Source organism: Sinohyriopsis cumingii, chromosome 10 (assembly GCF_028554795.1).
Source record: "Sinohyriopsis cumingii isolate HCF-2022 chromosome 10, ASM2855479v2, whole genome shotgun sequence".
Classification (NCBI taxonomy): Eukaryota; Metazoa; Mollusca; class Bivalvia; order Unionida; family Unionidae; genus Sinohyriopsis; species Sinohyriopsis cumingii.
The window spans coordinates 95,404,675-95,419,703 of record NC_142970.1 but is presented as its reverse complement, the minus strand read 5'-3'; the positions used below and the strand labels follow the sequence as shown (position 1 = coordinate 95,419,703).

At 33.6% G+C, this 15,029-nt stretch overlaps 1 protein-coding gene across 2 annotated transcripts in view; it reads right to left on the bottom strand.

Moving 5' to 3' along the window:
* The window catches only part of LOC149790607 (nephrocystin-3-like), a 129,222-nt gene that overhangs the window by 95,826 nt on the left and 18,367 nt on the right, over positions 1-15,029 (bottom strand). For both annotated transcript variants that reach the window (XM_089972710.1, XM_089972711.1), the window contains exons 4-10: positions 12,778-12,922; positions 11,324-11,473; positions 10,124-10,257; positions 7,345-7,443; positions 6,154-6,239; positions 5,311-5,385; positions 1,891-2,029 (exon numbers count right to left, since the gene is read on the bottom strand). In XM_089972710.1, the coding sequence (XP_089828836.1) occupies positions 1,891-2,029; positions 5,311-5,385; positions 6,154-6,239; positions 7,345-7,443; positions 10,124-10,257; positions 11,324-11,473; positions 12,778-12,922 (828 nt within the window). The remainder of the gene's footprint in view (positions 1-1,890; positions 2,030-5,310; positions 5,386-6,153; positions 6,240-7,344; positions 7,444-10,123; positions 10,258-11,323; positions 11,474-12,777; positions 12,923-15,029) is intronic.

Here is a 15,029-nt window from a genome sequence, read left to right as displayed (position 1 = left end):
GTTAATGATATGTATTTTGACACTTAACAAGTTTCCTTCAATATTATTTTGCCTCACAGATGATTCCAATTACTTTAAAAGCTACTTTTTGACTACCCACCCAATGAAGACTGGTTGACTAATCTGTATGATTCAAAAAGCAATAATGCTAACAGAACAAGGTATGAAATCAGTCCAACAAGGTCTTTCACACTTAAAATGCAGCGTACACATCCTTTATATTGTAGAACAATGTCATGTGGTGTACACATCCTTTATATTGTAGAACAATGTCTTACAGAGTACACATCCTTTATATTGTAGAACAATGTCATGCATTGTACACATCCTTTATATTGTAGAATAATGCCATGCAGCATACACATCCTTTATATTGTAGAACAATGTCATGCATTGCACACATCCTTTATATTGTAGAATAATGCCATGCAGCGTACATGTCCTTTATATTGCAGAACATTGTCTTACAGAGTACACATCCTTTATATTGTGGAACAATGTCTTACAGAGTACACATCCTTTATATTGTAGAACAATGTCATGCATTGTACACGTCCTTTATATTGTAGAATAATGCCATGCAGCGTACACATCCTTTATATTGTAGAACAATGTCATACAGTGTACACATTCTTTATACTGTAGAACAATGTCATGTGGTGTACATATCCTCTATATTGTAGAAGAATGTCATGAAGTGTAGACATCCTTTATATTGTAGAACAATGTCATGCAGTGTACACATCCTTTATATTGTAGAACAATGTCATACAGTGTACACATCCTCTATATTGTAGAACAATGTCATACAGTGTACACATCCTTTATATTGTAGAACAATGTAATACAGTGTACGCATCCTCTATACTGTAGAACAATGTCATACAGTGTACACATCCTTTATATTGTAGAACAATGTCATACAGTGTACACATCCTTTATACTGTAGAATAATGGCATGCAGTGTACACATCCTTTATATTGTAGAACAATGTTGTGCATTGCACACATCCTTTATATTGTAGAACAATGTCATACAGTGTACACATCCTCTATACTGTAGAACAATGTCATACAGTGTACACATCCTTTATATTGTAGAACAATGTCATATAGTGTACACATCCTCTATATTGTAGAACAACGTCATACAGTGTACACATCCTTTATACTGTAGAACAATGGCATGCAGTGTACACATCCTTTATATTGTAGAACAATGTTGTGCATTGTACACATTCTTTATATTGTAGAACAATGTCATGAGGTGTACACATCCTTTATACTGTAGAACAACGTCATACAGTGTACACATCCTTTATACTGTAGAACAATGGCATGCAGTGTACACATCCTTTATATTGTAGAACAATGTTGTGCACTGTACACATTCTTTATATTGTAGAACAATGTCATGAGGTGTACACATCCTTTATATTGTAGAACAACGTCATACAGTGTACACATCCTTTATCCTGTAGAACAATGGCATGCAGTGTACACATCCTTTATATTGTAGAACAATGTTGTGCACTGTACACATTCTTTATATTGTAGAACAATGTCATGAGGTGTACACATCCTTTATATTGTAGAACAATGTTGTGCATTGTACACATTCTTTATATTGTAGAACAATGTTGTGTATTGTACACATTCTTTATATTGTAGAACAATACCATGCTGTGTACACATTGTTTAAAGTAGTGATAAATTTCTTGGTCCAGAAAAGACCTCTGCTCTGAGAAAAGGTCAAAAAATAGTGAGAAACATTCCCACCAAGATGAACATAAACATTTTGCATAATCAATTGTGTTATAAATTAAGCATGTGTATATAAACATAGAATGAAACTGTCTATTTAATAAGGTTTCATATTGTATGACTCACTATGTGTAATAGCTTCTGCACTTCATGGAATGCTTGCTCAGCACCTCTTGATGGTAGTGTGTAACCATCCACAATCTTAGCACTCCCGCTGTCACGCACCTTGTTTCTCAGCTCTCTTGCGTCTGTGCTTGACTTGTTCCTAACACGAAATAAATGAAACTTTAAAACCAATTAAGAATGGAAAAACTGAAAATCTGAAAACGATAATAATTCAATCACCAGCTATACCAGAATAGGGAAGCACCATTCTTTTGTTCTCCAGTTTCTATTCTTAGTATCTTCCTCACTGTACCTTCTTCTGAGGCAAATATATTTGCTGTTGAACCCTGTACATATGATTTTCCTTACTGGCACTAAACAGACAGTACTGTGCTAAATTGCTGCTAAACTTAGGTATACATTAACATTCATTTGAGGTATTTTATTAGTAGTATTGTGCTGACAAGCCATTAAACCCTATATATGTAGTAATTTTTCTTTGTGGCACTATACAGCAAGTACTGTATTGACATGACACCGAACTCTATACATGTATTTTGCTTAGCAGCAGCACTACAAATCCAGCAATGTGCTTATATGCTATTAAACCATATATATACATTTTCATAAGCAGCATCATTTAGCGAGTATTGTTCTAATATACAATTAAGTCCTATATATACATTAATTGTCCTCAGAAGTACCATGTAGTTATTAATGTGGTCATATGCCATTAAACCCTATACATACATTGATTTCCTTAGCTCTACCATATAGTTATTACTGTGCTCCTATGCCATTAAAGCCAATGCATGCATTAATGTCTTTACCTCTGCCATATAGTTATTACTGTGCTCATATGCCATTAAAGCCAATGCATGCATTAATGTCTTTAGCTCTACCATATAGTTATTACTGTGCTCATATGCCATTAAACCCTATACATACATTGATTTCCTTAGCTCTACCATATAGTTATTACTGTGCTCCTATGCCATTAAAGCCAATGCATGCATTAATGTCTTTACCTCTACCATATAGTTATTACTGTGCTCATATGCCATTAAAGCCAATGCATGCATTAATGTCTTTAGCTCTACCATGTAGTTATTAATGTGGTCATATGCTATTAAACCCTATACATATATTGATTTCCTTAGCTCTACCATGTAGTTATTAATGTGGTCATATGCCATTAAACCCTATACATACATTGATTTCCTTAGCTCTACCATGTAGTTATTAATGTGGTCATATGCCATTAAACCCTATACATACATTGATTTCCTTAGCTCTACCATGTAGTTATTAATGTGGTCATATGCCATTAAACCCTATACATACATCGATTTCCTTAGCTCTACCATATAGTTATTACTGTGCTCCTATGCCATTAAACCCTACACATACATCGATTTCCTTAGCTCTACCATATAGTTATTACTGTGCTCCTATGCTATTAAAGCCAATGCATGCATTAATGTCTTTAGCTCTACCATATAGTTATTACTGTGCTCATATGCCATTAAACCCTATACATACATTGATTTCCTTAGCTCTACCATATAGTTATTACTGTGCTCATATGCCACTAAAGCCAACAGATACATTTATTTCCTTGGCTCTACCATATAGTTATTACTGTGCTTATATGCCACTAAAGCCAATAGATACATTTATTTCCTTGGCTGTACCATATAGCTATTACTGTGCTTATATGCATTAAAGCCAATGCATGCATTAATGTCTTTAGCTCTACCAACTAGTTATTACTGTGCTCATATGCCACTAAAGCCAATAGATACATTTATTTCCTTGACTGTACCATATAGTTATTACTGTGCTTATATGCCATTAAACCCTATACATACATTGATTTTATTAGCTCTACCATATAGTTATTACTGTGCTCATATGCCACTAAAGCCAACAGATACATTTATTTCCTTGGCTGTACCATATAGCTATTTACTGTGCTTATATGCCATTAAAGCCAATGCATGCATTAATGTCTTTAGCTCTACCATATAGTTATTACTGTGCTCATATGCCATTAAACCCTATACAGACATTGATTTCCTTAGCTCTACCATATAGTTATTACTATGTTCATATGCCATTAAACCCTGTACATACATTAATTTCCTTACTTGTATCATATAGTTATTGCTGTGCTCACATCCATTAAACCCTATGCATACATTAATTTCCTTACCTGTAACATATAGTTTTCAATGTGCTATTAAAGCATATAGATACATTAATTGCCCTTAGCTGAACCATACAGTTATTACTGTGTTCATATGCCATTAAACCCTGTACATACATTGATTTCCTTAGCTCATTAAACCTTATATATACAGTGCATTTCTTTAGTTATGCCATACAGTTAGTACTATACTGACATGATATTAAACTCTATGCATACAATAATTTTGTTTACTGACATTATATAATTGGTACTATACTGACAGAACATTAAACCCTATACAAACAAGTCATTAAATGCTATAATACAATGATTTCCTGAGATGATTTAAGTCAATAAATATTGAGTTTGTAACTAAGAAATTTTGGAATTTTACAAAAAAATAGAATATGCAACATTATATCTTCATAAAGGTGCAATAAAGCTGACCAAATGACCCTCTCCATTTCTACATCCATGGGAAGCTGACCATATGACCCTCTCCATTTCTCCATTCCATCGGAAGCTGACCATATTACCCTCTCCATTTCACCATTCCATAGGAAACTGACCAAATGACCCTCTCCATTCCATAGGAAGCTGACCATATGACCCTCTCCATTTCTCCATTCCACAGGAAGCTGACCAAATGACCCTCTCCATTCCACAGAAAGCTGACCATATGACCCTCTCCATTTCTCCATTCCATAGGAAACTGACCAAATGATCATCTCCATTTCTCCATTCCACAGGAAGCTGACCAAATGATTTTGGTTTTGGTTTGGTGCTTTAAAGCACAGCAACACAAGATGGTTATTTAATGCTGAGGTAATCAAAATAAAATGCCATGAACATGGACAGACTATGATAGCTGACCCAGGTTAGACCAATGGTAGGAACCCACACCTCCTCAATCATGCATCCAGCATGTTGACCACTGAGCCACCACAGCTCTGACTTAATGAACCTCTTCATTTCCTCTCTACACATGAAATTATTAGCTGGAGAACTGCTGCTGCCAATCATTATCATCAGCCATTTATGGTTGAGGTGTTGATGGCACTGATTCATGTCTATGTTAAATCAATCCTGCATAAAATATTAATATGCTTACATAGTTTAGTACTTACTACTCTTTCTGATGCAAAATCCCCATAAAGTTACATTCTGGCATTTCACACCACAGTTCACAGGAAAACAAATAACTAAGATATTTTCAGATTCCTTTTTTTTAGCAATGATAAGATGCTTACCCCTTGAAGCAGAACACGGCTGACTTTACACCTGGATTGTCTAAATGTGCCAATCTGAATTCTAAACTAGAAAACCTACAGAAGAAAAACATGTAAAGTTATTGCTGAAATTTTATTAATAAGTTTAGCTATAAGGTGACAATGTATAATCTGTTCGAAAGAACTTCCATTCTTTTGAAGTTAGAATATATAACTTAAAATTGGCGGATATTCTGATAGCTAATGTTTACCTGGAAAACAAACTTAAATTGAATGACATTAAAGTACTGTCAGATCAATGATAATAAGTGCATATGTAAAAATAAGCATTTATGGAATTAATTATGACAAATATGCTCACATCATACAGCAGGTACTTTCATTTATAAAAAATATGTGCACAGAATATTCTGTATTACAAAAAATATATTCAACTTTTGTTGTATTTTTATAAAGTATGTGCAAATTGGCCTTCTGGTATTTTTTTAACAAATATATATATGGGCGGTAATGCCTAAGCCATACAATATGACAACTGCTCTGTTCCTGTTAGTGATTTAAGCAAATACCAGTACTTGTGTACATACCTGATTCTGCCTTTAATCTTCTGGTAAACTTCTTCACACTAATAAATTATTTCTTACGTAGTACAACTTTTAACCTGGATGAAAAGCTTTAACACTGAAATTTTCACCAATATTTGTTTTGTGATATATTCTGTATAAGAAGCATATTGAAAAAAATAACCCAGTTCTACTTTACTAATTTAAACTTAAATGTCTGATTGTGACCCAGGGTTTATTTTACCTGCTTTGTGATGATTTATTAAAACAAAAATAAAATATGAGACCATGTACTACTCACTTATTGGTATTGTCTCCAAGAAAGGCAAGGAAGATGGAGGACCTTTCCAACTGGTGTTTTCTAGCTTTCTGCTGATGTTCTAAGGCCTGCAAATTTAGAACATCACTCAGAGGGTAAACTAAAATGATTGAGAGTTACAAAGGGCCATGCATGGACACAAAATGTATTCCAACAATATAATGACTTCGTCCAAAATGAATTAAATGACACCATTTGTCTTTATAATCACTTTTGTATAATTAGAAAAATCAGAATGCCAAATTATATCAAAGTTTGTTGAAGCATTCCAAAACTATGATAATAATTTGATGGGCAACTACCAATGTGAAGATCTAAAATTAATCAACAAGGACCATAACTATGTTAAAAATATTACCAAAGGAGACAAATTCCTTACAAGGAATACCTATGTCTGAAAGATAGTGTTGGGGCCATATTGCACCAGGCTACATTAAATGTTTCTGGAGATATACTGGTTACAAGTAATTTCCATGAATGAAGATATTAATCAACAAGGTCATAAAACTGTCAAAGATGAAGAGCTTAAGTGATGAAAGATTTTGTTTTATACTGATGAAAACAAAATACTTTCATGAAGATCTAAAATTGCAATGGATAACCCATTTCCCAGGACTAGACTGAATAGCAGTACATTTTTATTTAAAAATATTTTTTTATTGTCTGTTGGAGTCTGGAATTTTGCCATTCTGTTCACTTCAAAAGCACTTAATAGACATCAAATCAAAATTTGACTTACAGACTGTATTAGGTGTTTCACTGGCAGAGTTAAAGTACAATAAATATCTACATGGTGTCAAACCACTTAAATACATGCAGAGATATAAAAAGGTATGATCTTAAATCATAATCTAGAAACCTTAAGTTGAGGATGACAAGAAACATTTCCAAAAAAACAGATTTACCAGCCATTACGACGCCTTTAAAGAAACGTGTGCAAAACACAAATTGACCAGTGAGTATGGTAGAATTAAAGAAAGCTTGGTTCAATATGCAAGGCAAATTTCTTTGTAAGATATGGTCCAAAGAAAATGGGGAAAATCAAAAACTTGACTAAGGCTGTCATAACATAAAGCTAACAATAACATCTGATTTCAGTTCATGAAGTCCTTAGAAAGTTACTGAGAAGAAATAAAATTTGTTTTTGGCAGGGGTGTGAAAAATGCTACTTACTAGACTGGATAAATTTTCATCATCTTCTAGATGCATATGAACCAGTAATAAACTTCTACCTTCATTTTCACACAGGCCATTCAGTTTACTGCGGTAATCCTGTAAAATAATACTTTTCATCAGCAATATTACACAAGGATTTGTGATACATTAACATAATCTAGTTTTATGATGGAGAAGCAATATGTAGAAAATAAAATAGTGTCATTGTACACTAATAAATTAATAAAAAAATAAATCAGCAAATAAAAAGTGTGCATGTGTGTGTGATTTGGATTTTTAACGTAACTTTTAACAATTCTTCAGTCATATCGTTATGATGTCTGCAGTGTGGCAGTTTATAGTGATGTCTAGCACTGAGGTATCATCCCACCCTGTCACATTATCCTGACACCAGGCCAACTAGTCCTAACGCTAACCTCTTAATGCTGAGTGCCAAGTGAGGCAGCTGTTAGTACCGTTTTTGTAAGTCTTTAGCATGACTTGGCCAGGGACTGAACCCACAACTTTCCAAATCCGAGGTCGACGCTCTAACCACTAGGCCACCGGAGCGGTCCAAATAAAAAGAATATTCATTATATGTTTGCATCTAGTACTTCAGAAAAGTAATGCTAATGTACACATGGATTCAGCAGTAAGTTATTTAACAATTACAAATAATACAAAAGCTACCAGATCTTTTTTATATATATAGAATAATGACTACAATACCCAAGTATAGTATTCATTTGGCTGAATTCATCTGATCATATTGACAAGAAGTACTGAAGGGCAGGTGTTACATTGCAAGGGCAGCGCCCATTTATAATTCTGCTTACATAGGCATTTGTTGCATTGAAAGGGCAATGCTTATTTGTATTTTTGCTTGCAAGGGCAGTGCTTATTTTTATTTTTGCTTGCAAGGGTTAGTGTTACATTGCAAGGGCAGTGCTTATTTTTATTTTTGCTTGCAAGGGCTAGTGTTACATTGCAAGGGCAGTGCTTATTTTTATTTTTGCTTGCAAGGGCTAGAGTTACATTGCAAGGGCAGGTGCAATACTGCAAGGGCAGTAATCTGGAAGTCTAGTGAAGCAAATGTAAATTGTGAGGCCAACAATGTTGGAAGGCTAACAAGGGAAACTGCAACATTGCAAGGCCAGTAAATATAAGGGTTGATAAGGAAAACATGCAAATAGGCAACCTGTAATTGTTAATGTAAGACAAAGTGATAATTATGAAGCATTTGAAAACAGAAGGCATATCTGTACTGGTCAATGGAAAGTGTACATACCAATACAGGAGTGTAAAGTAAAACAAACTGACTGATATGCAATATAAAAAAATATCTAGTCCACTGGCATTTTCCTATGAAGGTGTGTGGTGGCTATACTGTACAAATTTAATTAGGTGCTCCTGTCTATCTATTCTTGTTTATAAATTTGATTTATTTTCATAAACCTCAAATGATGATCTTAATAGATACTACTAAGTTTCATGGAAATCTAATGAAAACAGTGAGACTAATTGTGTTTGCAAGATTTAGCCATACACTGCATTCAGCTACAAGGCAAAATAGGCAATAACTTTTAAAAATAATTGCATGAGCAAAGTGATTTACTGCTATGCACATCTTCAGATTAATGACCATAATGACCCAGCTATTGTGTGTCATGTAACTTACACAATGTCAGTCTGACTCACCTTGCAAACCATATCATGAAAACTTATACACTCCTCCTTTACTAGTTTTAATTCCCTCTTGTTCTTTAAGACTCTTTCTGATTAGCTTGTACAGGAAGTTCTCAATTCTGCTGCTCCAGAAAAGCTACAAGACCAGTCAGTATGGTCAGCCTGCTTGCTGAATGCAAGTCTCTCTTTTTTGCCTAGTCAATCACTGCTTAGGCCATAGGATTATTTTGTCCTGCTTTCCCTAGTTTTAGGCCCTTATACCAAAACCGTTGGGGTGGCATTGATTTTCTTCGTTAGGAATTATAAGTTCATCAACTGTTCAGGTGGTTATTAATCCATTTCCTCTACGTCTCATATCCAAAGATAATTTAGAGGACTGGGTTGGCAGTATATTCTACATGGATAAGACACAGAATTTGCTTATAATTTTTTCTGATCATATTCATGCTTAGAGTTAGTACGTAATAATAAATAGTAAAACTATCATTGTTAAATACCTGCACTGACCCCATCATTTGGAGTTGGCTATCTCTATCGAAATTTAAAAAAAACAATTATCATTGTTAGATGCCTTCACTGACCCCTTGGTTTAAACTAAATCTGTTATTGTGCCTTAACAACAGCCAAAATAAATCCATCCTGTGACACATGGTAAGCCATCAAAATTTATGGGACTAGTCACACTAACAAAAAAGTGCAGACATCATTCATGTGACATCAAGTGCAGACATCATTCATGTGAAAGACACATGGGACAATAACTCAAACTACATGATTCCCAAGTGGTCCTGACATTGCTGACTAAGATATTTTGGCAGTTGATTGTTTTACAAAGCAGGATTTTGTGGTATTATAATGTAAGAACACATTATATGTGACTATCTCCATAATTGTCCACCATGTCAACAGTACCTATGCTACTATATATGTAACCTTTGACAAAGTAAACCCAAGTATGCTTGTTTACAGATTGAAGTTGAAGTTTACAGACAGACAGTGGAACAGACAGTTGAGGAATAAATTAAATTGTTGCAGCATTACTATGAAAAGGGCCATTATTTCATTGTGGACATCTCAAATCACAAAGAGACAGGGAAATGTATATACAAACCTTAGTGAATATGTCAACTTCAGCCTGACAGTCTCGTGGAGCAGAGATGTACAATCTCAGCATACTGCTTAAAGCATGCTCAGGAATGGTAGGTACGATTTGTGTCAGATTTGCTAGGGCTGTACTCCAATCCTCTGAAATGAGCAAAATGAGCAAATGATCAAAGATTTATTTCACTTTCCTGTACAATTGATCTCGGACTTAAGTCACGTTAATTTACAAATTATTTAGGATTTAATTTACAAATACATCTTTCTAGGGAACATATAATTTACAGTCTATGCACTGAGACCCAAACTTCAATTTTTTGGTTTGACCAAAAACAGTTATGTTCCATAAAACTGTTTAGATTTTTAAAATAATGATGATAACTGCATTATGTTTTATTTTTAAAAAAGATCTGGACTAGGTAAAATATGAGATTTTTAAAGAATGAATAAGGATATGCAGTGGATGGGCTATAAGGTCAATCTGCATGTTAACTACATAAGTACAAAGCCTTACAAATTTAGATACTTGGAGATAATACCTAACCCTATAAAACATTTAGAGACAAAAAAAGTTAAAAATAGCAACTGTGACACAATAGCTAACAAACAATGCACACTAGATGCTGGACAATGCCATATGCTCACTGTGACTTATAGCCTGATGTGATAATAAAACAACGGATCAAGTACTAGTCTACAAGCCATATTTTCCAAAATACTTTAAATTTTACTATGCATTTAGTTTAAAGAATAAAGAGAAACTTATATAGATTTGCAGGAAATAATAAAAACCAGAGATGATTGTGTGCTAATATTATCAACTGGACACCACATGTTTTCAGCATTTGAACAATATTAACAATATAATTAAAAAAATTATTTATATAATTATATTATGTAACTACTACAGTACAACCTGTCTTGAAGGACCACCCCTTCTGTCAAAAAATAATGGTCTCTCAAGAGAGGTAGTCTATCATGACAGGTTTTACTGTACTTCTTTTTCTATTTTGCTGAGTATAATCATCATGCTGAATCATTCTAAGAAAAAGATTTCTACAAAAACAGTGGCATGTGCTTTAAAAACCTTCATACATAAATCTTAACACTGGATACAACCACTAAGACCACTGTTATTAGAAACATGGAACAAAAGCCTTTGTATCAGTTAACTAATGCAGGTAAGGAAGAAAACACTCCTCCCATAAACCTTTGTGAACATTTGTAAAGGGTCCCTCCATTTCCATCATACTGTGAGCAAACTCTGGACCCCTTAATGTAGTGTGTAGGTGTGCAGAACTCCCCAGTGATGGTTCACTCTCGATTGCTGTCCACCAATCTCCTCCTGGGTTAGAGTTACCTGCAAGTAACAAGAAAGTGGTTGTAAAACCATTCAAGATAACTATGCATAAATATATTTTAAGATATGGACATATTATTATCAAAACCTGGTAAATTGCAAAAACTCTAGATAATAAACCATCCATTAAAAAATATATTTCTTGGGACATGTACTTCTTTCTGACACCTGCATTTGTCACATCTTAAAACCTTAAATTTTTTTAAATATTTTCTAAAACCAGTCCAGTTGGAATTTTAAGTCAAAGTTTTCATACATGTTCTACAACCAGCCCACTCTGGAATTTTAAGCCACAGAAAACAAAATGAATCATAAAATATCTATTATAATTTAAAAAAGATTTTATATTTGTCTTGGTCCAATCTTACACTAGATTTTCAAATTCAGTTGTTTAAGAAGAATTTTTAATAAAGTGACAATTTACAGAAACTTCACCTTTCTTGATGATGTACTAATGTAAAACACAGCATATTTTTGTTGCATCTTTGGCTCACTTATTTCATTGCAAAACTTAACTGTAAACTCAAAATAATAGAGAACAATGTATAAATTGGCACCGACAGACAATAACTGCCAATGACCCTTATCCTTTTCTGAAAGTAAATATAGAATAAATGTAGGAATCTTTTCTCTACAATTTTAAAGGTATCTACAGAAAAAAAAACAGTAGAACAAACAACACAGACCACCATGTTATGTGATTGCAGATCTGGGTCTCTGTTGTTTGCAGTTGGATACCACTTCTAAGCAAGTGTATACAGTAAATTACAAAAACAAAATGGCTGGAAACAAACATGCTCATTGTCACAAGACGTTTCTGTACAATATTTTCATTGTAACAAGACTTGACAACAATACTGCCATTGTCATAAGATTGGACTAAAATAATCTTATTGTAACAGGTCTTGATGATACAGTATTGTCTGTGTAACAAAACTCAACTGTACAATATTGTCATTGTAACAAAACTCAACTGTACAATATTGTCATTGTAACAAAACTCAACTGTACAATATTGTCATTGTAACAAAACTCAACTGTACAATACTGACATTGTAACAAGACATGTCTCTACAATAGTGTCATTGTAACAAGACTTGTCTGTACAATACTGTCATTGTCACAAGACTTGACTACAATACTGTCATTGTAGCAAGACTTGACAGTACAGTATTGTCTATGTAACAAACTCAACTGTACAATACTGTCATTGTAACAGATCTCAACTGTACAATACTGTCTCTGTAACTAGAGCTGACCGTAAAATCATATTTGCTTCTTCTCCATTTTGTAAAGTTTGCTACCTAAAGGTCCTTCAAGCCCAGTTCTAGATGCAGTGTCATTCTCATCAGAGAAATAACCATGTGCAATCTTCGTCAACTTGTTCTCCAGCTCTCGCCGTGCTCGCAAAAGAGCTTGAAGCTCTCCTTCTTTGGTTTCACGGAAGATCTATATAAAAATAAATTATTTCATTTATAGATTTCATGAGTTGGAAGTGGCATGAATCAAATTTATTTCCATTAGAAAGGTACACCAATTATGATCATAAGAAACATGTATCTGTAGTACACTATGTTTTGTAACAAGATAAAATTTATATGATTTAGAAATGACTTAAGGCATACAACCCTAATGTTGAATCAGCTAATGTTTCTGCAGTCACTGTTGAAGAAGTGATTATAAGGATTTCATTTGTCAAAAATGTGTGGCTCTATGAAGCAGCAATCACCTGCCTGGATAAAGGTTTTAACTCCCTTGAGTCTTTAGGATGCAGGATATTTTCACAGGATTCCTTTTGCCTTTTTTTTTAAGTATTAATAAAAATATACTACAAAAAAGGGGCATTGTCTTCAAACTGAGACCTTTTCAAGCACTGATCAACTGACTGCAACCAGTTAGTACAAGCACTGATGTTGAAACAGGTGTATAATAATGTCCTAATTGCAGTACGTAATTCCTCAGCAGTGCAACACATAATTACAAATTAGGGATTATCATGGGATGTTGAATATTATATGGCTTCCCAAAGATGAAATGAAGATCAACTGCTATCTTTATTGAAAACTTTGCTGACCCTCGAGCCGAGTGAGTTGTAAATTTGCCAATTATTTAGATAGTGTTACATATATTAGATTTAATTCATATTTAAGTTGTATTTGATTTGATTGTTTGTGGGGTTTTGGAATCTTTTTATTTTCTTTACATGTCAATATAATGTAATTTTGTTTACAAGGAATTTGATATTTTCCAGAAAATTCAGTTTGACCTAAATGTTTCTATAAATACCTAATAATAGAAACAATTGTTTCTCTTTTTGGCTTAGTTCCTGGCCTTGATTGAGGGTAAAGTAAACAACTTTTTTCAAGGAGTAAAATGATTGATTCTTATCAAGGACATACAGGAGCTATGTGACTTTTACATGTCAACATGATCACATCATCATCTATTTTGCAATTAGGCATTTCTGAAATTGCGAAATACTTAGTATTAATAGTGAAGTTTACACAGAGAGAGAGAGAGATCTCAGAGTCCAGGGCTTTTAAACACTTGATGTCAAGTTGTTTTCTTCTGCTGTGACCAGAAATGAACTTATGAGATTTTGAGTTATTAGTTAATTTTTCTCCAAATTATTTGGACCTAAAAGATTAATTAGTTTTGCCGTAAATATTATTGAATTCATACAGAATTCTTAAACAAAGACATTTATTGAAAATTCTGTTTGGATTTCCAAGACCGGAGGATAAATTATTGTGTTTGTACAAGGAACTGTAGATGCCAACACAGTACAGGCTACAGCATAAGTCAAACTTGAAATCATTAGAACATTTCAATATTAGGACTGCAAAAACTGTACTCGTGGATTATTCTTGTATTAATTTTGGATTTGATTCTGGAAGGCGTAAGTTCTCATTTTTTAAAATTATTTTAACAGTATTTTTCCAGGGAAATAAATTATTTGTTATATTTTCCAAAGCTTGTTGTTTTCACTCTTTCTTGTGTTACTGTTTATTTGAACCTAAACACATAACAATATGGATTACTTATGTCATCTTTTGAGCATTCAAAGCAGTCATGAGTTACTTTTCTTTGCAAAATTCTTTTGAAATTTCAAATAATTAGCTCACCTGAAATGTGAGAGAAATCTTGGACGTGACTTGAGAACAATGCTGATAAGGTAAATGACAGAGGTAAATAAAAATACAATGGGAGTAATATGAAGGAAAGTATGTGCAGAGTGCAGAAAGATTAACTCTTTTATTAATTAATTTACTAATTCGATATTTTATGCATTTACCCAAGACAAGATGAAAATAATTCAGATCATGTAGCAAGGAGGATTGCTTTGGAGAAAATGGCAACAATGCTGATTGGTGGGATCAAAATTTAACCAAAAGTCAGCAGTTCCAAAGTGCATCAAAATGAAATAATGGAAAAAGTCCCTGTGCTGACATGTTTAACTCATTAAGCCCGGGAGGTTTTTGTTGTTTTCACCTGAAATGCAAGTAGGAAACACATTTTGGGGGCTATTTCTAAATACATCCTAATACATCGACTT